This window comes from Cannabis sativa, chromosome 5 (genome assembly GCF_029168945.1).
Source record: "Cannabis sativa cultivar Pink pepper isolate KNU-18-1 chromosome 5, ASM2916894v1, whole genome shotgun sequence".
Taxonomy (NCBI): Eukaryota; Viridiplantae; Streptophyta; class Magnoliopsida; order Rosales; family Cannabaceae; genus Cannabis; species Cannabis sativa.
Window position 1 is genome coordinate 4,890,258 of NC_083605.1, and position 27,056 is coordinate 4,917,313.

The 27,056-nt window shown below is 33.4% G+C and overlaps 3 protein-coding genes across 4 annotated transcripts; all 3 read left to right on the top strand.

Annotated features, from left to right (window-relative positions):
* Positions 1 to 3,582: 3,582 nt before the first annotated feature.
* LOC115717346 (probable thimet oligopeptidase) lies at positions 3,583 to 10,749 on the top strand. Its single transcript, XM_030646316.2, has 20 exons — positions 3,583 to 3,841; positions 3,924 to 4,045; positions 4,315 to 4,478; positions 5,095 to 5,185; positions 5,481 to 5,660; positions 6,142 to 6,222; positions 6,398 to 6,478; positions 6,969 to 7,061; positions 7,229 to 7,309; positions 7,389 to 7,551; positions 7,644 to 7,764; positions 7,848 to 7,920; positions 8,255 to 8,362; positions 8,533 to 8,630; positions 8,710 to 8,755; positions 8,848 to 8,944; positions 9,558 to 9,631; positions 9,729 to 9,833; positions 9,968 to 10,048; positions 10,279 to 10,749. Exons 1-20 carry the CDS (start codon positions 3,688 to 3,690, stop codon positions 10,387 to 10,389), a joined length of 2,124 nt encoding a protein of 707 aa, XP_030502176.1. The 5' UTR covers positions 3,583 to 3,687; the 3' UTR covers positions 10,390 to 10,749.
* A 1,698-nt stretch (positions 10,750 to 12,447) lies between these two features.
* Positions 12,448 to 17,337, top strand: LOC115716375 (serine/threonine protein phosphatase 2A 57 kDa regulatory subunit B' theta isoform). 2 transcript variants are annotated; one of them, XR_004011574.2, is made up of 3 exons: positions 12,464 to 14,456; positions 14,966 to 15,397; positions 16,176 to 17,337. XR_004011574.2 is itself a non-coding variant. In XM_030645159.2 (2 exons), the coding sequence occupies exons 1-2, from the start codon at positions 13,227 to 13,229 to the stop codon at positions 15,320 to 15,322; spliced, it is 1,587 nt and encodes a 528-aa protein (XP_030501019.1). In that variant the 5' UTR covers positions 12,448 to 13,226; the 3' UTR covers positions 15,323 to 15,757. The 2 variants fall into 2 exon arrangements, 1 of the variants encoding a protein (XP_030501019.1); XM_030645159.2 differs by lacking the exon at positions 16,176 to 17,337 and having other exon boundaries at positions 12,448 to 14,456; positions 14,966 to 15,757.
* Positions 17,338 to 23,101: 5,764 nt separating this feature from the next.
* LOC115717300 (UDP-galactose/UDP-glucose transporter 7) lies at positions 23,102 to 26,835 on the top strand. Its single transcript, XM_030646270.2, has 8 exons — positions 23,102 to 23,329; positions 23,489 to 23,594; positions 23,689 to 23,794; positions 23,913 to 24,158; positions 25,198 to 25,308; positions 25,421 to 25,579; positions 26,011 to 26,154; positions 26,377 to 26,835. The coding sequence occupies exons 2-8, from the start codon at positions 23,554 to 23,556 to the stop codon at positions 26,539 to 26,541; spliced, it is 972 nt and encodes a 323-aa protein (XP_030502130.1). The 5' UTR covers positions 23,102 to 23,329; positions 23,489 to 23,553; the 3' UTR covers positions 26,542 to 26,835.
* The last annotated feature ends 221 nt before the right edge of the window (positions 26,836 to 27,056 follow it).

Below are 27,056 nucleotides of genomic sequence, written 5' to 3' on the forward strand. Positions count from 1 at the left end.
TGAATATTTTATATTCATTGAATCTGGACAGAATCAATTACGTAATATTCTATATATGGTCAGATTTCTATATTCATTACCTGATTTGATTTTCTGAATTAATTGTCAAAATATTCTGACAATTAATGTGGCACAGATACTGATGGAGTATCTCACCTATAAATATAGGGTCTCGGTCCCCGAGCTCCTCACTCATTCTGTTCATAACAGCAAATTCCATCTAAAGAGAGTTGAGAGAGCGAGGAAGCCCGATTACCCACATCGATCAGTTTTCTTCGCAGATCAAAGCTTGTGTGGGATTGAAGCTCAAAATCAATGGCTGGAGGTATTTCGATCATTATATTCATATAGTGTATATGTTTATTTATTCCGCATGTTATATACACATACATATATTTCAGTTTATACATATAAATGTCTAACATGTTTTACCAATGTTTCTTAATACAAATTTCCAATCTCAACTCACTATTTCTTAGATATCTCTCACTTTCTCTCTCTCCTTCTCAACTTGAGTCTTCCATTGTCTTGAAAGGAAAATTTAACTTTATATCCATTTATTAGGTCAAAATTTATCCTCTAAATATTAGTGTATCAACATTGCTAGATTAGGTTAATTTTTTATTAAACCCAAAATTACCCCGCCCATTTTTTCAACTCACTCTTGTCTCTCTTTTCCTCCATTCTCGCTCGTTCTCTTCAAGAGAAATGAACCGCCACGACCATTGCCACCATCCAAGACCACCGTCGCCATCCAAGACTACTGCCACCATCCAACATCACTGCCACCATCCAAGACCACTCGACCCACTAAAAAACAAATCGGACTGACCCTTTCAACTCCATTTAATCCTTCCGAGCCTACGCCAATCTCCTTCCTTAACCACAAAAGGAGAGACCACTACCATGAACATAGACCACAAACAAAAAACCACGAACAGATACCACAAACACAGACCACGAGCCAACACCAATATGACATTCTTTGTAATTTTTCTATTTTTTCTGAGTCGGTCCAATGATGTCCGATATAGGCCCAATATGTTCAATAGTAGGTTCCAAAATTAAGTTTTTAAGGTTGATGGAGAAGGTCCGATAGTGGTCTGATGTAGGTTCGATGCTTAATATCAGATTGGTAGGCTTTTCGTGTCTGATGGGGGTCCGATATAGGGTTGATGGTTGTCAATGCTTGGTAACAGATTGGCAACATTGTCCGATGGGATCCGAACGTACTGAGTCCAGTCCAATATCGGACTCAGTACGTCTTGACCCCATCAGACCACCATCGGACACGAAATACATCCACCAATCAGTTAGTAAGCATCAAACCATCATCGAATCTATATTGGACCACTATTGGACCTTCACCATCAACCTCAAAAAACTTAAATTTCAGAACCTCCTGTCGAACTTATATCGGACACTATCGAACCGACTCCAAAAAACAAAAAAAAATCACAATTACAAAGAATGTCTTCATTCGCATTCTCTCCGTTCGTGGTCTGCATTTTTGGTCTCTATTAGTGGCGGCGATCTCTTCGTTTGCGGTTGAGGAAAAGATTGGCGAGATTTCGGTCAAATTGAAATGTAGCCCTCTCAGTCGGTCGAATTGGCGTGGTTTCGATCAAATGGTGGCGATGGTCGTGGTCTTGGATCTTTTAGTGGGGTTTTGATGTGTATTTCAGTAAGAGGGAAAGAGAGAGAGAAAACGAGCAAGAGGGAAATAAAGAGAAGTTAGAAAGTTTTGAAATGATGGGGTATTTTGGGGTACACATAAAAGTTGGGCTATTTCACAAATATTGGGTAGTTTAAGTTTTAGTTATTAGTTTTAATTAGGGCTGTACATAAAATTTTATAAACCGCCCAACCCGAACAACCCGCCCAAATCAAACTGAGATAACCCGACGAAAAAAGTAAACTGAAAAACCCAACAAAAATATAACCCATTCAATCTTTATATTGGGTAGGTTAAAAATAATATCAACTCGCCCAATCAACTTGAACTAATCTGACCAACCCTATTAAAATGGTTTTTTTTTTTTTTTTTTTTTTTTTATATATATGTTTTTAATGTATATAATCTCTATATTATATAATTTATATACATATTTATAAAAAATAGAAAGTTTAAACTACTATATTTCTTTTATGGTGGTTGATTTGAACTTTGAATTCAATCTATATATTTGTCTCATTATCACAATTAATTAAAATATAACAATTGAATGTGAAAAAAAAATATTAGTGCTCTGTTTGGGCGGGTTAACCTGACCAAACCGACCAATTTTTATTGGACGGGTTAAAATTTTTTTGTTAATTAAGCGGGTTGCACTTAGAATTTTGTAATCCGATCTTTACATTGGGTTGAATAAATTGTAACGTAAACTGACCAAATCAACCGACGTACACCCCTAGTTTTAACCTACAATATCCATATAAAGTCAAATTTCCCATATGAAATGAGAAGAATATGTCTCTTTGGCCAATGAACATAACATGCTTGCTATTAGTTTTGACTGATTAACAAATCGAATCTTGATTAGGGATTTAAAGAATAATACAATTTCTTAAAAATATTGAAGAAAATCTATATAGTACACCTCTTAAAGTGAGTATTTTAGTACTCTCTATTTGTTCTGTCATTCAAGAAAACTTTTTAGTATATTTGTTCTTATGATCGTGTACGTTGTACTTACTTAAGACTACTTGTAAATTTTAGAAAAAATAGAATAATTTACAGTGCTAAAAATAAAGTTTAAATATTTTATTGCATGCGTAACTATTTTTCTTTATACATTTGAACTTTATTTTAAACACTATAAACTATCTGCAATTTTATAAAATTTTACAGATGGTCCAAAATAACAATAACATACATGATTGTAAAAAAATATGAAAAAAATTAAACTAAAAAGCCCTTCGTAGATGCTAAAACATATATCAATGTCTAGAAATTCATATAGCAACTAGCAAAACAACCTAAATCACAATCCAAATTCACATAATAACTCAAAAAAAACTAACATAGCAACCTAAACTGTAAAAAAGAAAATTAAAAAATAGTATATAAAATTAATTTCCTTTTATTTTTTTAAAAAGAAGTAAATACTATTTTGGACACCGTATTTTGTACAAATTACTAATTGGATGATGAACTAAGTTTTTGTCAAAATAAAATTTAATAATAATCTGATCTAAAAGTGTTATGACAAAACTGTTTATATTTTCTGTATTTGTTCGTTTGAGGAATCATTTTCAAGTTGGTCATATTAAAAAAAGTTGTCAAAAATTAAGTTCATGTCTTATTTTTATCATTTTAGAAAATATAATGTCAATTTTATCAATTAACAAAATAAAGATTCTAATTGATAACTTTTGTAAAACACAATATTTATTTATCCTTTAAAAAATGTTATAAATTATCTATTAAAATGGATATTTAGGAGGCCAATCCGGCGATTGGGCCAGAATTTAAGCAATCTGTGAAGATTGAGCTAAGTCGACGACGGTACTAATGACAGCTCACTTTGTCAAATATCTTTAATTATTAATTATTTAAATAAAAATAAAAACCAATAAATTTTGGTCCACCATATAAATACTCCAACTTGAATCATACCACTTCTATTTTTCCGCCTTTAACAACAAAATTCCCTCGCATTTTCTGTTTGGGAAGATAGAAAGAAAATGTCGGAAACTCAAAGAAACGATGAGAAAATGTCCAAACACAAGCGAGATAGAAACTTACTCGCTTTCACTGGAGGAGCTGCTCTCCTTGCTCTAGCAGTGAATCTCGGTATTGCCGCTTTCAACTCTCATAAGCAAAGGAAAAAGAAGAAAGGTTTGTCTTCTTCTCCCTGAACTATTTTTCTTTTTTAGTCTGAGAAAAATGCTCTTATGTACATCTCTTTCTTCAATTTCAGATCTTCCTGGCTCCAGTTTTCGTGTTAATTTATCGGCGTCTGAGATTCTCAAATTGGCGGATCGAATCATTGCTAAGTCAAAGGAGGTTCACGATTTCGTGGCCTCGGTTGCTCTTGAGAAGGTATTGATTTGACTTTATGTGAAGATCAGTGATTATAATGTGTATAAAGTAATGTTCTTACAGCCATGGTTTTGAATGATTTATGTTTCTTTTTATGTCTTAACTGTTCGGTTTGTTATTTTAAGATAATGTATATAAAAGTGTACAAAATGGTCTATTTTATAATATGCAAAACTTACTATAGCTCATTATAAAGTAACTATAATGACGATATAATTAAGTGGTAAAAGAAAAAAAATGGTTTAGATTAAGTTGTTCCATTTTTGCAGGTCACATATACGAATGTGATATCGCCTCTTGCAGAATTAGAAGCGCAACAGTTTCCGTTGGTCCAATCTTGTGTTCTTCCCAAGCTATTATCTTTGTCCGATGATATTTGCAAAGCTAGTGCTGAAGCAGAGCGGAGAATAGATGCCCATGTCCTCACGTGCAGGTTTCATTATTTACTATTTCTTGTTTTTGTGAATCTATGATTTTGTTGCTCTTTATTCCATCTTTTTACATGTGAAATGCTGGTGGGGTGAGTGATAATTTTGAAGAGCATTGCTAGTATGAGGTACTTAGGATGCCCAACAATATTAGGACATGGCATATCCTCAATTTAGTAGCGGCTTCCATGTATATTAAATGTAAATTTAAATATGCGGGACCGAATAATTCAACTGACTGCACCGATAGGTGAATAGGATGTTGAGCACCCTAGGGTGCTCTTTAGCATTTCTCAATTTTGAATGGTACGTAGGCAAAATGTGTTGGAGTGCGTGACCTGAAGAAGAAAAAGTTTCTTTGTTGGTAAAAACCTGGGTGGTGATAGAATCACAGAGGTTGAGCATATACCATATACATTATTTATCTTCCAGTCAGATAGTTTGTTATAGTAGAATTAGATTTTCTTAAATGTGCAATGTTCAATCTTCTGTTGCTTTTAATGTAATTCATTTGACTTTTGAGTTTACGCTTTTCACATGGATGATAAGCGAAGTGACTTGAAATTTTGCAATTACTTAGTTAAGCACTAAATAATGTGCTATTTTGTTCAATATGGTCAGAAAACGTGAAGATGTATATCGTGTAGTCAGAGCTTTTGTGTCCAAGGGAGAATGGATAAATGCTGAAGCAAAGCGCTATACCCTTTGCCTGGTAAGAAAATTCTTATCATACTTGTTTCCACTAGTATGCTTTTTTTTTTCCTGGTTAAATGATTTGGGTTGCTTAATAAATGGTACTTGTTTTTTCTTTTTAAAAAATATTACTTGTTTTCTGGGAGCCTTGAAGCTAGCTAACTACCCATGTATGATTGTTGTGATCCCACCCTTTATTAAAATAGTTAACTTCATGCTTATGAAATTTCCATTGTTTGATTATGTCTTCTTACAGTCTTCATTGTTAGGAAGATAAGAAAAACCGATGTTGATTATTTTCTAATCAGTGACAGGTGAAAGACTTTGAACGTAATGGGTTGAATCTTACTTCAACCAAAAGAGAGGAAATGCAGCGGTTGAGGACACAAATCGATGATCTTAGCTTCCAATATATTCAAAATCTGAATGATGACAATTCCTTTCTTTCCTTTAGTGAGACCGAGCTTGCTGGTTTACCACCAGAATTTCTTAAGGTACATTTATGTCTCCTTATCATTATCAACATTCCTTTCGTGTGAGTATGAAACTCTTCCAAAATTTGGAGCAAAAACTGTCTTTACTTTCCCTCTATTGCTGCGTGATTGGATTAAACATGTAGGTGTCTTTTGTCTCTTGTTTCTGATGGATATTTTCAGTCATGTTAATGTTATATATTTCATACTCTCGTTGTATATTATGAATGGATGTTTGATAGGTTGATGACAAGTTGTTACCTACTTGACTTAGGCTACATATAATTAAGCTCTAAATATTGCAACCAAAAAAAAAACTGAAGAAGAAGATTTCTGTAACTTCGGAAATTCTGCATATCCATCTTAATGGAAAGTGTGCCCAATGTCATCACCAATGTAGACCAGTTTCAAAATTTAAACGATATTGCTTGAAGCCTTATATTTAATTTTTTCAGAGGGGCTTTACAGCCTTTACCTGTACTGATGAAATTTTACTGTACAGACCTTAAACAAAGCTGGAAATGGTAAATTCAAGGTATCTCTGAGAAATCATCATGTTGCAGCTGTATTGGAACTTTGTAAGGTATTATACTCTAAATCTGTTACCTACTACCATTTTGTGTTGGGAAATTGGAAATTCCACCTATGGTTTCTTTGTACTTGGCTTCGCTGAATGTTATCTTACTGTCAACTACATTGTTTAATAAGTAAAGCAGTTATTAATGTACTTCACAATGTTTATTTCGAGTGTTTTTAAGGTGGGAAAAACAAGAAATATGATAGCAGTGGCATATGGAAAGAGGTGCGGGGACGTCAATCTTCCTGTCTTAGAAGATCTGGTAAGCCTTCTGCCTTTTCTTATTTTCCCAGAAAAGTATTCAATTAGGTTAAGTTTGAGTTCAGTATATATTTGCAGTTCTTTCTTTTATAGTATTTCACTTTTCAAATGGTTATACAAGATGTCAGTGTTTCTCAACTTCAAACAAATGAATAAGTTTAGGTTGCGAATGAATTAGTGTTCAGCATTCCAAAGATAGAAGTGTAACCAACTACTTGGAATTTGGGATTTTATAGCAGAGTTGATGTTCCTTACTTTCTGTCAAGTTTGAAATTTAAAAAGTTGTTTTGAGAAAATTGCAATATTCTAATTGGTAGGATCAGTGCTACTTTTTTTCCGAGTAAAATGGCTTCCAGGTCAATTCTATCCCTGACATATCTATGGAAAAGTTTATCGACAAGTATCATTATTTACTTTTCAATTTGACTTCATTTCCACTTTCATTTCTGGTTAATTTTAAAAATCAATAAGAATTAATTATTTCTGTCCAGGTTCAACTACGCCATAAGTTTGCTCGAATACTTGGTTATTCGAACTTTGCTGACTATGCTGTTGATCTTCGAATGGCAAAGACACCATCAAAGGTTTGTTTTGTTATGTCAAGTAGAATGGTATTCTCATAAAGTGAGATAATTCTAGAGGAAAGTCCCTCTGCTTCCTACTGTTCTCAGCCTTCTTTAGTGTCTGGGGCGAGAGGTGTATGGGTGGTTCATTGCACTGCTGATAGATTTTGTGATGTGTTTTCCTTCAGGTATTTGAATTCTTAGAGGACATTTCAAGTAGTTTGACAGATTTGGCCTCTAAAGAACTTCAGATGTTGAAGGACTTAAAGGTTCGTTTGGTTTATTTTTATGCTTTCCATATTTGATTCTGTTTTTTCTGCCATTCATTTGGATCTTATGTGACATCAGAGGAAAGAGGAAGGAGATCTTCCATTTGGGATTGAGGATTTACTTTACTATGTCAAGAAGGTCCAACAGGAAGAATTTGATTTGGATTTTGGGGCTCTTAAGCAATACTTTCCTGTTACTTTGGTTTTGCCTGGGATTTTCAAAATAGTCCAAGACCTATTTGGTAAGTTTATTTGTCTTACTCTATGATACTTGGTCGATTTTTATTGTTTTTAATGTAGCTGAAAATATGATTTCTATCTTAATATCATGCAGGTTTAAGGTTTGAGGAAATTGAAGATTCTGAAATTTGGCATCCTGATGTTCGTGTATTTTCAGTTTTTGATTCAAGCTCAAGTGAACTTATGGGTTATTTCTACCTTGATATGTACAAAAGGTTCAAGAGTATTCCTTTTGTTGTTATATGTGTGTTTTAATCAAAATTTTGGGGAGATGAGCTGATGTTGCTTATTTAAACAGGGAAGGAAAATACAATCACACTTGTGTTGTGGGTCTTCAAAATGGTGCATTATCATCCAGCAGTATACGCCAGGTTGTGTTTTCATTATGAAAAGATGATGTGTATAAGTTATAACTTTTTTACTTTATGGTTACAAAACATTTCGAGTTCGATAATAGTTTATGAACTTATGACCAGCGACCTCATCTCCCCTTATTTGTCTTTAACAACCTTTTCTGTTCATGGTCTTATTTAGTCTGTCATAGAGTTTCCTTTGCAATATCTTGTATCTTTATTTTAATTTTTGCTTTAGTCTTAGGTGATCAGTTGACATACTATGTATCATGAATTGAAGGGTACTTTATATATTTAGAGTTCTAATAAATGGATTTTATATCTAATTTGTCTATCCTGCTTCTGTAATTAGATCCCGGTGGTGTTACTAATATCTCAATTTCCAAAGGAAGTGGATGGACACCCTGGGTTGTTACGATTCTCTGAAGTGGTTAATTTTTTCCATGAGTTTGGCCATGTGGTAAGCTTTATTCTTTTCTTAGTACTGGAACTGGTTCTTTCACTGATTTTACTTAAGCACTGCAAATTGTATTCAATGATTTACCAATAAATTGAAACTATGGCATGTTCTAATGTCTTTGGTGAAATGGTTTGTAACATTGAGCATCATTTTTTATTCTTATGAATTAGGTTCAATATGTATGCAATCGTGCATCTTTTGCAAGATTTTCTGGACTGGGTTATGATCCAGACTTTGTCGAGGTGCCTGCTCAGGTTCTAGAGAACTGGTAATTGTTCCTCATGTTCTCTGTTTACTAGTTGGAATAAAATCAAATTCACCATTTAATTACTTCATGCAAAATTTAGGTGTTATGAGAGTTCTTCCCTTAAGTTGATATCTGGCTTTTATCAGGTAAGAAATGACTCTTCCCCCCTACCCCACATGAGATGGTCTAAATAAATGTCTTACATTAGCTGTATGTTTTTTCTGATTTCTGTGATTAGGACATAACAAGACCTATTGAGGATGAAATTTGTAAGACGCTTAAAAGATGGCGCTATTCATTTTCTGCGCTCAAATTAAAGCAAGAAATTCTTTATTGTAAGTTCTCTGGCCATTTATGCTCTGCAATGAAAACTTTGCTTCACCTTTGTTGGTTTTGAATGATTTTGGGGATAATCATTCATGTAATCTAGACCAGCTAGAAAATTTTAGTTTAGTCATTGTTAGTATTAATATTTTATGGAAACAAAATTAATTGTTTGGAATGATGCCTGGTTTTTTACAATTAGGTGAGTAATCAAAATTAGTGAAAATGATTGCGCATGCTTTTCCTTCTATCTGCTAAATAAATATTGTGGAACAAAAAACTGCATATGGCCATGATCTGTTTGACTGGTTCTTTAAATATTTGAAAAAGGAGATAATCAGAAGAAATGACAAGAAACAACATGACAGCAGATCGAGATGTTCTTGCGGTGTGTTTTTTACATGTTAGCTTCACATCTAAGGCACCATAAGTTGAATCAATCTGTTTCTCCATTGCCATAGTTGTTGTGTTAGCTTCATATTTAAGGCACACCAAAGGTTTGTTGGGAAAAAATCTCTTTACATAGTTTAGTCATTCTTCTTGCTGGGCGTGATCAATTTTTTCCTTTCTTTTCTTTTCTCTACTGTACAAATGAGTCATGACTCATAGTTATCTTAAATTTAGGTCTTTTTGATCAAATTATACATTCTGCGGACAATGTTGACATTGTTGAGTTATTTAAGCATCTTCATCCAAAGGTATAAGTAACTTTCTCTCTTCAGAAGTTTTGTGTGTAGATTACAACTTTATCTCTCATTTTTTTATTATATTTTCCCACTTTCTGTGTCTATTCAGATTTTGTTAGGTTTGCCAGTTTTGGAAGGGACAAATCCAGCCTCTCGTTTCCCTTGTAGTGTTATTGGTTATGAATCTGCTTGTTACAGTCATATATGGAGTGAGGTTTGACTCTTCCTCAACTAACTCAAATATTATTTTCATATACATACTTTGGACCCAACATTATCCTCTATTATCATGAACAATATAATTTCTTCCTAATAATAATGTTTATCACATTACAATCAATTGTACAGGTGTTTGCTGCTGATATCTTTTCATCAAAGTTTCACAATAATATTTCGAACCAGTACGTTGGCATGCAGTTCAGGAACAAGGTAAACATTTTGCTCTATTAAAATCAAAACCATAAAGTAATGAGCTCAACTCACTTAATTAAGAGGGGTTTGCTCCCAGAGTCTATGAGTGTTGCTATGTTGTTATGGTTTCCTAATATTATAGTTTTTGGGGTCAGTTATGCTCAAGTCACTTGAGTAACCCACAAACAATCTTTTTCCATTAAGATTAATTCTAAATTTTATTTGTGATTTTATCATTAACTTGGAAGGCACTGGCTCCTGGAGGAGCTAAGGAACCCATTGAAGTTCTGTCAGATTTTCTTGGAAGAGAACCATCAATCCGAGCTTTTGTCGACGCCAAAGCTGATTATAGTTTGTGATCACAGAGGTAGCATCGTTGGTTGTCTTCTTCCTCGGCTTCCCTAATCAGGATTCTGCAATTTTGGTTACCAACTCGAGTACATCCCCTTATTGTATAATCTCCATTCATAGTTTTTTCTATTTGAATCGATCGTTTCAGTGTCTAATTTGTCTTAATTTATTGCATATGGAGGTTTGTATTATCTTTGTAAGTTGGCTGTTTTAAGGCATTTTTCTTTTGATTGTTGAGAAAATTTACCATGGCTTTTATTTATGTATTTATTAGTTTCAAAACAACTTATTTTCTCCACTCTTTTTAGGGAATATTATCATTTGGTATGTTGTATTTATCAAATGCATCGGTGGTAATTTGTGTTTTCAATAATGTTTGTATGGTACTTAGTATTTTAAAGATGTATATATTTGTAGCTTGAATTTAAATTTTATCAATAACTTATAAATTGGAGATATTTTAATTATATTGATAAAGTCTTATTCAAAGAAGAAGATAAAGTCTTATTGATTAAATTTGAATATTTTTCATTTTCATTAGGTCCAAATTGGTCTACAACCAACCTTAATTCTAAGAAGAGTGGTCGTGTTTCATAATTCATACCAAAGAAAAGTTTAACACATTAACTTTTGTTCATTTATTTTGGTATTACGTTATTATTAATGATGGTAAATAGATAGATTTCAATACTTGATAAAGAGAAAAAAACATCAATTACAGCAAAAGGGTAAAATCTAAATTTAGTGTTCAACACCAACACTAAAAGGGTATAATAATGCTCTATTTTTATTTCCATATTCTAATTATAATATGAAAATGGAATAATGGATATACGTATTAATTGAAAACACAAATTACTAATTATGCATATAACTATTATTGAAAACCTAAATTTTTATTGTAATCCACAATAAGGAAATAGTGTAAAATCACACTATTAATGACATTTTAGTGTCCGGTTAGAGTTATCTTAATAAATATATGTCAATTAATAACAATATACATATTGATGCATCTATAAATTATATTAAATATAACTGTACCTCGTAATATTTATCTATACAAAAGTGCTTCTACAATATTATTTCTTATATAGAATTAACATTTGAATTATTGTTACATTTAGGAGACCAAAAAGTATGACTTTATCAAATTTGTCCTCACTTTGGGTGTACTTAAAGTTAGACACAATTCAATGAACTTGTAAATGAAACCAAAAAGAGGAAAAGAAAGGATAAGGTAAAAGTAAACATAAAACAGCTTCGGATTCGAATGCATATTAGAAATTAATCATATTATAATAATAATTATTCTTATTTATTAATGTTTCTTTTTTCTTTTCTTTTCATCTTACTATAACTACTTAAGTATATATTTAGACTATGTAGTGTGAAGTATTTGTCCTAACAAACTACAACAAATATTACACACGTATCTGTATAATAATCTTTTAATATAGTTTTTTTTTCATAACAATATTTTAATATAATTTATGAGTAAACATATTTTATTTAAAACTCAATTTACTAGTTGATTTATAATATGTTATCCCAACAATCATCAGCTTCGTTAAAAAGATTTGTTATTTAACCAGAAATTCTAGAAATAGAAAACGACAACTGAAATGTCATCGCTATTAGTTAAGTGACTTGTTTCAATTTTGACTTTCTACTTTGTAGTTTGCATTAAAAAATATTTTTTTTTTTTTTACGAATAATTACCAAGAATAGAGAAGGACGAAGAAAGAAATAAACAAAGCATTCTCTAAATAAATCAATAAATAAAGAAAATTGCTAAAAAGTAATATTGGTGGTATTTTGTAGGTGTTATGGTGTAATAGAATATTGTTATTTTTTTTTTGAAAGGAGAATATTGTTATTAAGTATTAGTGGAGTTCAATATTTTTTATTGGTACTTCTTCGTGATTGTTTAGTAATATTTTTTTTTTTTTTTAAAATATGCGATACTTAATTATACTAATAAAAGTATAACACTGAGTATAGTGCTAGACACCAATATCAAAAAGATAAATAAACAAAGCAACCAAAGTTTTAAGAGTCAACAAAAAAACAACAAGAAGCAGGATTGGAACAAAACAAACACTTTCCTCTGTAAGTCATATTCATTCATTACTACAATACCCATCAATAGTTTTGGCTCATTCTTCACACCCATTACTGTATTTTCTTTTTGGGGAGTTTTGATACCTTTAATTTTTATTTTTTTCGATCGAGAAGAAAGAAAGTAATAATTGATTGATTGATCTTCTTCTTTATTATTATTATTATTATTATTATTATTATTATCTTTTTCTAGTGGAGGAACTGATTGGAAGAGGGTCTTCCTTTCTCTGATTCTTCATAAGATTTCTGCTTTTTTTTTGGTTAAGATTGATCCTTTTTAGTTGGAGTTTTTCAATTCAACTCAAATGTTCAAAATTTTAATCTGGGTATAGGGTGAAAGAAGCTGAGAGTTTGAGAAGTGAATAAAAAAAGGTTCTTGGAGTATGAGATTGAACAAAGCACACGGTTTGGTCTGAGTTTCAGCTGTAAAAAAGGTTGGGCTTGATTTTAGTTTCCAGATGAGAAGTGGGGTTTTTGTGTACCCTTTAATTGGCTTATTCAAATATTAGGTTTAGGAAAAAAAAAATTAATAATAAAAATTCTTGTTTTTCTTTAGCTCTTCAGTATTTATTCATTCAAATATTGGGGTTTAAGCATTTGAGCTTTTTATGCCTTTGATTTGGTCTTGATGGAGTTTTTAGTGGCTTTATATGCGGTCTATTGTTGATAGTTTAGTGAAATTTTAGAAGGTGGAAACTTTTGTTTTGTTTATATTTTTAGTATGTTAAAACAGATTCTGAGTAAGCTTCCCCGGAAGTCTTCTAAGAGCAATGAAAGACATGAAAATGGTGGAAACTATGCTACTTATTTTAATAATGCTTCTTCTACTAATTCAAGAAGTAGTGAGTTAGAAGAGAGTAACAAGTCTAGAACTTCAGTTATTTCTTTACCTACTGGTACCAATTATGCTTCAGAAGTGGAGCAAAATCATCATGGTAACAAAAATGGTGGATTTGCGAATTCGAAGCAGAATGGTATTGCAGTGTCTTCTTCTTATGAAGCATTGCCTGCATTTAGGGATGTTCCAAGTTCTGAGAAGCAAAGCTTAATGATAAAGAAGTTGAATTTGTGTTGTGTTGTGTTTGATTTCACTGATCCAACAAAGCACCTTAAAGAGAAAGAGATCAAACAGTTGACATTGTTGGAGTTAGTGGATTACTTGACTTCTGCAAATGATAAGTTTTCTGAAACTGTTATGCAAGAGGGTATTAAAATGGTGTCCATAAACTTATTTAGAACCTTCAATCCACAACCGCGCGAGAACAAAGTTGGAGAAGGGTTTGATTTGGATGAGGAGGAACCTTCCATGGATCCAGCATGGTCTCACTTACAAATTGTGTATGAGTTTTTTGTAAGATTTGTTGCATCATCTTATATCGATGCGAAACTAGCTAAAAGATATGTTGATCACTCTTTTATTCTTCAGTTGCTTGAGCTTTTTGACTCTGAAGATTTTAGAGAAAGGGAGTATCTGAAAACCATTTTGCACCGAATTTATGGGAAGTTTATGGTTCATCGTCCATTCATTAGGAAGGCGATTAACAACATTTTTTATCGTTTTATCTTTGAGACAGAGAAGCATAATGGTATCACTGAACTTCTAGAAATTTTGGGCAGCATTGTAAATGGATTTGCTATACCATTGAAAGAAGAACACAAGTTGTTTCTTGTCCGGGCACTTATTCCTCTGCACAAACCGAAATCCTTGGTAATGTACCACCAACAACTATCTTACTGCATCACACAATTTGTGGAAAAGGATTGTAAGCTTGCTGATATAGTCATAAGAGGCTTATTGAAGTACTGGCCAATAACCAATACTTCCAAGGAAGTGATGTTCTTAGCTGAATTAGAGGAAGTTTTAGAAGCAACTCATCCGCCAGAGTTCCAGCGATGTATGGTGCCTTTGTTTCGCCAGATTGCTCGTTGTTTAAACAGTTCTCACTTTCAGGTAGTGACACACTCTTCATTTTGTGTATAAAGCTTTTTAAGACAGGGAAATTATGTATGTGGAATGTTAAACTAGTGCTCCTGTGAATCTTTAAGACACTCAATTGTTTATAATGTTTATAGCTCTGCATTCACAATGTTTCTAATGGCCGAGTTAAGTGAATTTTATTAAACTGATTCTTCGTAGTTATGTTGGTTGGAAGTTAGTTAAAGTTGATATTGTGTTCCTTCAACTACTTGTTACTGTTAAATACTATTATTTTAGTTAGTCTATGAGCTTAGCTTGTTGGAAGTCAGGGGACATTTCAAACAATTTTCTAATAATTTTGACCAAATTTAAAAACCCAAAAGCCAATTCAAGGAACCTTCTTGCCAGTTTTCTTAAACATGATGCATTTTCTTAACATTGTAGCTTGGTGACATGCCAACCTCCCAAACTGCATATATTGATTCGAACAGATCTGGTTAAGATATGTTCTCAGATAGTGCTCGTTGTTATTGTTTTTTCAGGTCGCGGAGAGAGCATTGTTTTTGTGGAACAACGATCACATTGAGAACTTGATCAAACAAAATATCAATGTCATTCTACCAATAATCTTCCCTGCCTTGGAAAATAATGCTAGAAATCATTGGAACCAAGCTGTTCATAGCTTGACCTTAAATGTTCGTAAGATTTTCCACGATCTTGATCCCGAGCTGTTTGAAGAGTGCTTACACAAGTTTAATGAAGACGAGTCAAAAAAAGAAGAGATTAAAGCAAGGCGAGAAGCCACGTGGAAACGCTTAGAAGAGCTCGCCGTGAAGAACTTCACAAGTAACGAGCTAGTGCTCGTTTCACGGGAAGCTCCTCATCATGCTACAACCTAGTTTAGCAGAAAATGGACAATTTGAATGGCCTACAATTCTTTTTTCAGTTGAGATGAGATTGGTAAAGAAAAACTGGTGAGTAGTGAATGGTTTGAATAGTTGAATGTTTTGTTCATTTATCTATTCTCACATGCTTCAAAGAAAAGTTATCTATTCTATTGGGAAGCACTTTGATTTGTTTAGCCTTTTTTTCTTCCTTCAGAAATAAGTTAAATCATTATTTTTTCGACCGAAGAAGTTTGTTATAATGGGGTGCAAAACAGCACCTGAAGAAAGAAAACCATATATTCAATTATTATCTGCATGTTAGCCAGTTTGTTATAATTGAATTAGACTATAGTTAAGAATTTTGCAATCTTATCAATGCAGACTCATTTGTTAAACAGTAGTTATTAGCATATCTATACAATCATAATCTCAAAGTATTATGATGCAGTAGCATGATGGAAGTGATTTTAGAAGGAATGTAGCTTTTGTCTTATGTTGCATTTATCAAAGACAACTAATATGATGGTTTTTCTTTCTAGAATAATGGTTGAGATTTTCTCAAGTCTGCAGTTTTCAACTTTCCATTTACTTTTGGAGTTTTATGCTGTTCATATGAAATATTGTTGGATATGATTAGAACATGATGATATATATATATATATATATATATATCATGTAGTCAGATGTTTTGTGTCAATGGGGCAATGGATTATTGCTGAAGCAAATCTCTGACTCTATACCCTTTGCATGGTTAACTATTATGCTTTTTTCTTCTGGTTAAATGAGTAGGGGCCTATTATTAGTTACTTGTTTTTTCTTTTCTTAAAAGAATGTTACTTGTGCATATTCTTACCTATATGAGCAGGGATGGCAAGTGGAATTCCTATGAGCCCGGTGCCTGAGAAGCGAACTGCAGAAACTCGGGATCCTCTTCAAATCAAGCCATGTCTTTTTCCTCTAAGTTGATCCATGCCTCGACTCCATCCCCACTACTGTTGCTCATCAATATTATAACATCTTTAATAGTTATGTTAGTAATACATGTCTGGATCGGTTTTCCTCAGCCTAGATCGGTTTCATAGAGTGGGAACCCAAAGCCAACTGCTGAATCTGTAGAATGGTACCACTCCTTCAGACACCAATTTACTTGCTTCCATTAGAGAATCATAATCTTTTCTTCAGTTCTGATTTTGGCCACATAATCTTTTGTTTATTTTCCTTATTACTTTCTTCATCTGAACCACCAAATCATGCAACTCAAGCTTATTGCTTTCTTCTTCTCCTTATTCCATGATGATCGCGACCGCTCAGTAGTCTCTTGCAATGGTAGATCCATTCTTCCCCTCAAATTCACCACATGGGATATCACCATGGAAGGCCTAGAGATCTTCTCATTGGATGATATTTTGTCACAACTTCTATCCTAGTAGGGTAAAATCATCACTATGGGTATCCATTACTTTGGAATTGAGTTTTGCTAAACTTGGAACAGAAATTTCTTTGTCGCAACCCTCCCTGACTCAAAGGATGTTACGCCATTGTATGTTCCTTGTTGACCGTCAACAAACTCGCTGAAAAACAAAATGGACTAAGACAAAGCAAGTACAACTATGTTAGTCATACAACGATGGTATTAGGATCGGGAGCTACTAGGGGGATGAACCTGCATCTCTCTATTAGGAAAAACCACAAGCCGAGTCGAAAGAGGGTGTGATTCTCTTGTCATTGCCATTGCCATGGGAGGGAGATGAAGCACTAACACTTGCAACCCACACAACAAGGAATGTGGAAAATGTGGTTCCATGGACAACTTTGTGTGAGATGCAAATGCCAATCCCAATGCCACCACAGTAAAAAACGCTTAACTGAACCACCAAGACCGGAATACCATACCACCCTCATCTTCATAATCCTTTTTTTACATTGTAAGGATTAATTGAAATGAGTTGTTGTGTTGAACCCATCTTTGGATTTTCAAGTATCTCAGAAAGTTTAACATTAGCTAGCTTTAGCTTTCATGTAACTGATACTCTGTCGCCTTTGAGTAGTTCCACCGATACCACATTTCGAATCCTTCCAGGAAAAGGAGAGAATTCACATAAACAATGTTTCAGCCTATTAACACTGTGGCTAGTTTCATTGTTGTATAAAGAAAAGAAGAACAGGGACATAAAAATGAGGACTAGGTGATGGAGAAAGGTAAAAAAAAAAAAATTGAATGAAAATATTTTTTTTGTTCTATAGATTTGGCAAACCACAATAGAGTCAGTGAACACCCATTAAGAACTAAAAGATAGTAAGAATAAAGAACTAAACATAAATTTGGGATATTTGCGGCGAAACTCTCTTAATATTTATAATTGTTACACATATGATCTCAATAAAAACAAAAACAGTGGCAAAATTTCCATTTGTTACGATTTTGTTGCACCTAATCTTTTTTCGCGGTTAAATGTCACCTACATCCGTTAAGTGCCAACTAAGAGACACATGTTGATATTTTATTGGGTCACATGTCAAATAAATAATTGATTTTTAAAAAAAAGTAATTTTAAAAATTTTAATTAATTAAATTTTTATACTATTCCTTTTCGCTTTTGAAGAAAATTTCTAAACTCTATCCTAAAGAGCAAAAGCTCTCAAAAAAGAGGAAGAGGGGGATGTCATTAAAGATTCATGGCATCAGCCATGAGAAATTGTTGAATACAATTTGGATAATCTGACAACTAAACTTTATTAGTAGCCACAGACAAAGCATACTTAGCAAGGTTGTGGGTAACAACGTTAACTGTCCTAGAACAATGAGAAAGATTCACATTATGAAAGAGAGCCAAAATACAATGAATGTCTCGGAGAACTAAGCCTAGAGACGAGTCTAGAGAAATATTGTTGTTAATCTTAATAACTACATTCAGACAATCAAATTCAAATTGGATATTATCCAGACCAAAAAGATGACTTAGATTCCTGCATGACGAAAAGCAAGAGCTTTAGCTACTTCAACTTGAAAAAAAACCAATCACGTGCCAAACAACCGAGGCATAAACAACTCCATGAACGTCACAGATAACCATGTCCATGCCACAGAAACTACCTTCCAAGTCTAAAGACGCATCAATATTGATCTTTAAACAACTCGTAAAAGGAGGTGCCCAACAATGCTCAATAGGAGGAGAGGAAATAGGCATGACATCCCAAGAGATCTCTGACAACTAATCTCATTGGAACCCAAAAAAGGTTTTTGGTAATCACTCAGGAAAGCACGAGCCCAATTAACCACCAACTCAGGAGACATCAAATAGTTATTATGTACCATTTTATTTCTCTTATACCAGAATCTTCACATGATAACAAGGGCTAACTCCACTTGAGAATTAGGCATAGGATCCAAAAATAGATAAATAAAACTAATAAAATTAGTACAAGTGACAAAAGAATCTCCAAGGTTAAACTCACAAAGTTTCCAACATTGAGAAAGAGAAGAACATCCCCACAAAGTATGATGAGTAGTCTCCTCCTAGGAGTCACATAAAAGACAAAGGCCATCAGTAAGCATACCATGCATATTCAAATTAAACTTGGATGGAATCCAATTATTTGAAATCTACCAAACGAACATTTTTACTTTGGGGCCACTAAATTTACTTTGAAATCTGCCATGCTATTTCATATTTTTTTAACTAATTAAATATATTTTAAAATAGTTTTTGAATACTTCAGTAATTAAATAACATGCAGCCCATTAAAATATAGTCATGTGTCTCTTAGTTGGTACTTAACGAACCTAAGTGACATTTAACAGCGAAAAGGAATTGGGTGCAATGAAATCATCACGGATGGGAGTTTTGCCGCCACTTTTTCTGATTGGGGTCATTGTTGGTTTTATGGTACTAAATTAGGTACACAACGGAAGAATTTTGTATTACTGATTATCATTGTATCATAACCCAATAGATCTCCAAATGTGTGTACATTAAATCAAAACATAAAAATACAAGTTTAGAACATATACCTCTTGAAGACTATCAGAGTATCCTTGAAACTTCTCGTATGTTGTATCCTTAATCCAAATGATGGGGATGATGCAATTGAACTCACACTAGTGTCTTCCAAATCGGTTGACCACACACAAGAACTAGTGTGGGCTATTTGGATAAAGTATATAATGTTGTTCTTGTTGAGTTCTCAACACATGGGCAAGAACAATTGAGAGAAAAACAATTTTCTCTCTCTCTCTCTCTCTCTCTCTCTCTCTCTCAAAAATAGGCATGTCAAAGTGTGTATCTAATTTATCAAATCAGGCTTCTATTTATAGTAGTTAAAACACTTTAATTAAATTATATTTAATTATTTAAATAAATAAATATCTATAGCTGAATTCGATTACTGATATTTATGAGAGAATCTCTCAAAAAATGGGTGTAAGTTCGTGCGTGCTGTGCTGGCCCGATCCGTATTTATCCGTACTTTTCAAAAAAATGGGTCGTTCCATGCCACAGAAAAATGTAGGTTGTGTCGTGTCCAGTCCTGGTCGTGTCGTGCCATCATTTTTAAAGGGTAGGCCCGGTATTTTCGTGTCGTGCTTGGACGTGCCGTGCCTTACTTGTGCCGACCCGTATTTCTTAAATAGGCCAACCCATTTTCATATCCAGGCTTAAATTCGTGCTTTACTTTTTTATATTTTTTTACCAGTACTAAATTATATGTATATTTCAAAGTTGTAGTTATATTTATATAACTTTTGAATAATATTTTACAGATAATCATATAAAAAATTATTAACATCATTAGAATTTGAATATTTACCTATAAATACTCAAATTTTTATATCACACCCTATAAATAAATTAGTATATAATATTAGTTTTTCATGTTTTAATAATTTTAATTATAGAATTATAATATTCAGTATTATATTTAAGTTTTTTTTTTATTATTTTAACTTATCTATAATTGATAAATTCATATCTTATTATTATTATTATTATTATTAATAAATTATAAGATTTTATAATATGTCGTGTCGTGTTTTTTGGGCTTGTCGTGTGTCGGGCTTTTCGGGCTAGTGTATTCATGCTTAAGTGTCGTGCCTTTTGTGCTTCTCGTGCTTAAGGACATATTTTTTGTATCGTGTCGTACCGATTTGTAGCATCGTGCCGTGTCATGCCCAAGCTCGTATTCTCCGTGCCTAGTTATGCTCGTGCCAATTTCGTGTCGTGTACAAAAGTCTGACCTGTATTTACAGCACTACCGACCGACGACAAGCCCCAACCTAGTACCCGAAAATCCAGAGAACCCCGAGACCTTGGAGCGACGAAGCCCCAACCTAGAACCTCAAAACCTTAAATTCGAGATCCCCAACCCTTGAAACCACCAAAATTACATTGTTGATGCCTTCTTTTGATTGTTTTGACAGGGAAGATGTAGATGGTTCTTCAATTGGGGCTCACTGGTTTTCACTTTCTCTCGCCATCACCGCCTTCTTTCGATTTCCCTTTCGCTTTCTCTCGCCATCTCTCCAAAGTCATTTGGACTTTCAAATATTTTTTTTTGTTTTGGACGAAAAGAATGTGTGTTTGCTCTAATTTGTTTTACTTGTTTGTTTAATTTAGGGGAAATGGCAGTAGTGGTGGTTATGGTGTGACGGTGGTGGTGATAATGGTGGGAGTTGTGCTGTGACGGTGATGGTGATAATGGCAGTGATTGTGGTGTGACAGTGGTAGTGCTAAAGGTGGTCGGTTGTGGTGCGAATAATAACAATGGTGTGGTGTGGTGGTTATAGTATGATAGTGGTGGTGATAATGGAGATGGTGTGGTGGTTATGGTGATAATAGTGGTGGGTATGATAATGGTGGTGGTTGTGGAGTGAGAGTGGTGATTGGTATGGCCATCAAAGGAAGAAGAAGAAAAAATAAGAAGAAAAGAAAATAACTTTATTTTTATATGTTTGGCTTCTAAATAATTTTAATTTAATTTTTGTTATATTACCCTACATACTAATTACTATATTTATTAATAATAGGGATAGAAACTCACGTAACAACGAATGTAGCAACATAAATTACAACTAAAATTTGTATAACAACCCACATAGAAATCATATCACATTAGCAACTAGTAGAAGAACCCAAACTATAAATTTTTAAAAAAAAAAATTAAAAAATGATACATGAGGGTAATAATATTTTGTAAATTTAAAATAATTTAAATTATAAAAAATAATTGTAAAATAATTTATTCTACACACACATAAAATAAAACAAATTTATATTAAATTTTATTGGAAAATTCTACAATGCACCCCTTAAAATGGATGCACTGATGCATCCCTAACTGTTTTGGTATTCAAATAGTGTATTCCATGCGTGACTATTTTATTTTATACACATGTGAAATAGATTGTTTGGTATTTGAAATAATTCAACAATGCACCTCCTTAAAATAGATGCACCGATGCATTCCTAACTGTTTTGGTATTCAAAATAATTTATTTTTCACACTTCAAATTATTTAAAAATTTTCAATATATTTATAATACACACCATCCGATACAAAATTAAAAGTAAATTATTTAGATACCAAAAAATATAAAAAGCTTGTATTACAAGGGAAATTTGATTTTCTATACTTAAAAGTTTTAAATTTTTTTTTTTTAAACCAATACATTTTACACTATAAAAAATATGACACTTTTTTCAAAACTCCAAAAATACCCCCTCTATCAACTTTTTCTCTCTCTCGGACCGAAAAAAAAAAATGCACATGGTCCGATGGTCGGACCACATGGTCCGATGGGGTCCGACCAATCGGACCCATCGGACCATGGGTCCGACCATTGGACCGATGTGCCTCTCTCTCTCTTCGTTTTCCTCAAATTGAAACAAAAAAAAAAAAAAAAAAAAAAAAAAACATTAATGGAAAATCCTGGCACACCTGTAGAGTACTTGATTAAAAATCCTGGCACACCCTTGTGCAGTGGAATTCAGAGGCTTCTGCACCTAGCAGTAGTAGGAAAATTAATGGAAAAAAAAAAAGAAATTGTTGTTTTTGGGTTGAAGATGTGGGAAATAGAGAAAACATGACACAGTCCATAGATGGACTCTTTCCAAAGCCTTTTCTTTTATTTTCTTTTCTGAACAAGATAAAGAAACGAGAGAGAAAAAAAAAAAAAAAATCCCCACAATCCTCTATCTCCATTGAGGGACAAAACTGCCACCGCCAATAATGCTTGGGTCCTTGTAAACCAAACAAATCTAGTTTTGCTTTGCTCTCTTTCTTCTATATCTCTCTCTATTTCTTTCTCACCAACCTCAGCCTATAAGGAGAACAACCCAGATAATCCGAGAACGAACGGAAAAAAAAAAAAAAAAAAAAAAAAAAGCATAAGGTCCGATGGTCGGACCACATGGTCCGATGGGTCGGACCCCATCGGACTATGTGGTCCGACCATCGGACCTTATGCATTTTTTTTTTTTTTTTTTTTAGGAAAACGAAGAGAGAGATACATTGGTCGATGGTCGGACCCATGGTCCGATGGGTCCGATTGGTCGGACCCCATCGGACCATGTGGTCCGACCATCGGACCATGTGTATTTTTTTTTTTTCGGTCCGAGAGAGAGACAAAGTAGATAGAGAGGGTATTTTTGGGGTTTTGAAAAAAGTGTCATATTTTTTATAGTGTAAAATGTAATAGTCTAAAAAACAAATTTTTAAAACTTTTAAGTATAGAAAATCAAATTTCCCTATTACAAACTCCAAAAAAGAAAAAAGGAGCAAGAATAAAACAGAGGCACCTTGATGTTGATGGCTATGGCAATGGTGAAGATCATTTTCGCCAGCTGTTTTCATCACTTCTTCACTCTCAATTTTCTATTACTATATTTCTACTATTTTATTTATTTTACTATACCACAGTCCACGCAACCAATCTTCACACACTCTCTCTCTCTACCACTTTCACTCCCCCTTTTCCCGTCATTTCTTTTCAATCCCAACAACGTCATGTAAATGCTAAACCAGGTGAATTTTTCATTTTTCTTATGTTTTCTTCTGGATTTTGTCGTTTCTGTTGGATCCCATGATTCTTATTTCGTTTTTATGATCTGGGTTTGTCTTGATTCGTAGAATATGTTAAAAAGATTTTAACTTTATGTTTCTTTCAATCTTATCTTGTTTCAGAAACATTGATAGAGATATTGGGTTTGAAATTTGAATCTGGGTCAGTTTGAATTCTTTGGTTGGCCATGGAGAATCGTAGTGATCCGGAATCTAGTCAGTTTTTGAGGTTAGTTAATTTAAATTATATGTTTTTGCTTCTTAACTCAATTAAGTTTCGTTTATCAATACTAATGAATTATTTACTTTGTGATTTTTCATAGTTTGTTTGCTGCTTTGTCATATGGGGTTGCTTCCATGGCCATGGTCTTTATCAACAAAGCCATTCTTATGCAATATTCATATTCAATGACACTTCTCACTGTGCAGGTACTTACTTATGAAACAGACAGTAATCTTTCAATTTTGAAAAACTGTACTTATTTATTGAAAATTCAAAGTTTAAGAGTCATTAATTTCTGTCTTTCTCTCTATTTTTTTGGGGTAGCAATTGGCCACTGCGGCTCTTATATACTCTGGTCGAAGATCAGGGTATACAAAAGCTAAAGGATTAGAGATGTCAACTGCCAAGAAGCTTCTTCCAGTGTCATTATTCTATAATGCTAATGTGGCATTTGCCTTGGCAAGCTTGAAGGGAGTTAATATTCCTATGTACATTGCTATAAAGAGACTCACACCACTCGCGGTTTTGATTGCCGGGTTCTTCTCAGGAAAGGGAAGACCTACAACACAAGTATGTTATGATGCTTGGACCCTTATCAAGTTGTAGTGTATTTTCAATTCTGTTTAGGTTGTTTGTACAGGTGTATCTAAGAAAATTTATATTCTCACTTTGTGTAAATATGGAATGTTGTCAATTGTGAAATATGTCATGGGATTACAATGACTAGATTGGAGAAAGTAGGACTAAGGAGTTACTCATATCATATGTGGAAGGTGGTGATTGTTCGAAACATTAAAAGGAAGAAAAGGAGTGTGCCTCTTTTCTCCTGTAAATGCAATTTCAAACCTCTTAAGGCTTTTTGTATATTTATTATTTACTGTTCCTTTAGTTTGTAAGCAGCATAAACCCAATGTTTATTTTTAGCGGCATAAGTGCCCAATGTTTGTAAAACTGTAATTTTCTTCAAATTTTGTATGTATAGACTTTGTTTTAAATTTATTAGAAGAACATTTGGAAGTAACTGTGATACTACATATTTCTATCTAGACCCAATAATCAAGAATTTAGGCCTTATATGTATCATGTTTAAGACAATAACAGAGTGTGTATTGAAAAAATTAGAAAAAAATTACAGTTTTACAAACATTGAGTACTTATGACGCTAAAAATAAACATTGGGTTTATGCCGCTTACAAACATAAAACTTTGGGTACTTATGCCACTATTTACCCTTTGTTTTAATATAAAAGATATACATTAATGTCAGGATGGATTGACACAACTCTTTTTCTTTTAGATATAATTTGCTTCTCAATCAAATTTTCTTGTAAAGTCTTGGGTTAGTAAATGATAAATCAGATGATTTTAACATGTACCCATACAAATTCTGCTCAGGCATGAAAATGCTTGCAGGATTTAATTAGTTTTGTCATGGGAAATGGGCCAATTATATGAGAGCCTATGCAAATGGCTTCCCTTTAATTTTAATTTTAGCATCACCAATTTTTATTGTTGACAGTATAGATGTTCTCAGAATACAATAGGCATAATCCTGACATGTTTGGCAAGTTGCAATGTAATTAAAGCTTTTGGCTGTGTTCAAATTCAGGTCATCCTTTCAGTACTTCTTACTGCGGCTGGGGTTGTCATAGCTGCATTGGGAGACTTTTCCTTTGACCTTTTCGGATATAGCATGGCCTTTATATCTGTGTTTTTTCAGGTTTGGTCTCGATCTCTCGTGTTTTTTTTTTCCTGACCGTGAATTTATACGATATTTTCGTACACCTAAATTGTGCACCTAGAACCAATACTGAATTTATTTTTAACTGCAGACTATGTACCTTGTGTTGGTGGAGAAGTCTGGTGCAGAAGATGGGCTATCATCAGTTGAGATCATGTTTTATAACAGCTTTTTGTCTATTCCATTCTTGTTGTTCCTCATCATAGCTACAGGAGAATTCCCGAATTCTATATCGATACTACTTGCAAAGGTCAGAATCATTACTGATTTTGTTTATTATTTACATTTCCTTACTCACTGTGTGGGAAGTGAATACTGCTTGAGCCTAGAGCACAACGGATTAAGGAACTCAATTTGCACTCGATTTTCTAGTTGATAAATCACAATAGGCTTCTGGGTTTTCTATTTTGTTTATTATAATTTAATATATATGATTAGAAACTCGCTCAAAGCCGAACTGTGGTAGTTAGAAACGATACGTTTATGTATAAGATTTTGAATATTGCTTGCAATTCCTTAAACATAGAGAGCATAATTTGTGAACAAAGTTGGATAATGTAAGTGAATTCTTGGAGAAAATGGATGTTTCCATCTTTTATGTCATTAGAATTTTAATAAATTAACCTTCTGTAACATTTATACATGAAGCTGATAATACTTCTTTCTTTTTCTTTTTGGCAGAGTAATTCATTTTATTTTTTGGTGATACTTATTCTTTCATTGGTGATGGGCATTGCTCTCAACTTCACCATGTTTCTATGTACCATAGTCAACTCAGCTCTAACGACAACCATTGTAGGAGTCCTCAAAGGGGTCGGGTCCACGGTATGTACTCTTGACTATGCTACTTCAATAATGTTGTGGTTTCAATTTCAAACATTTAAATAAAAGAAGAATTAAACACCACTTGAAGACCAGATCCTTGTGACCATTAAAGTTCTTGCTTGCTTTTATATTTCAGGGAACATATCATGTGATTGTGTTTAGTTCATATAAAATATTTATGACCACAATTAAATTTAATTCATGCTTTCATGTTCTTTGTAGACCCTTGGCTTTGTCCTACTTGGAGGGGTTCAAGTGCATGGCTTGAATGTGACTGGTTTAGTCATCAACACCGCTGGCGGGGTATGGTATTCATATGCCAAATATCAGCAAAAGAAGAACAAACCACCGAAGCCGCTGTCAGATCTCGAGGCTCATCGCAAATAAGTGATACTGAAATGATCCCTATTGTCCTCTCTATTGTTACTTATACAGATTTTCTTTTTTGTCAGTCATATTTATGCCGTTGAAAATGAAAATTCTGTTATGATTCAGCCTAATCTACAACATTTTTGAAACATTTTGTAGTGGCAATGTAAGTTTTGACAATGATTCAGTCATACATTGTTATCTCTCACCAAAACTTTGTCACAAAAGATTCAAAGATTGTTGAAAGAACTGTTTATTGTATCAGTTATATGCAGATAATGGAAGACATGGAAGAAGTGCCGCCATTTCGTAGAATACTCGTTCGATACAGTTCCAACCTTAATATTATTTACCTTGTATGTTTCATGTTTCTAACCTTTCATCTTTCTTTGCTTGAGCAGACATCATGAATCTTCTAAATGTCTTAGCTGAGCAATCCAACCAACCCAGAAGGCGCTCGAAGAGGAAGAACACATTCAACCCGACGAGGGTAAAGTCGAGCGATACAGCTCGTACAACGAGCATTCTTACTC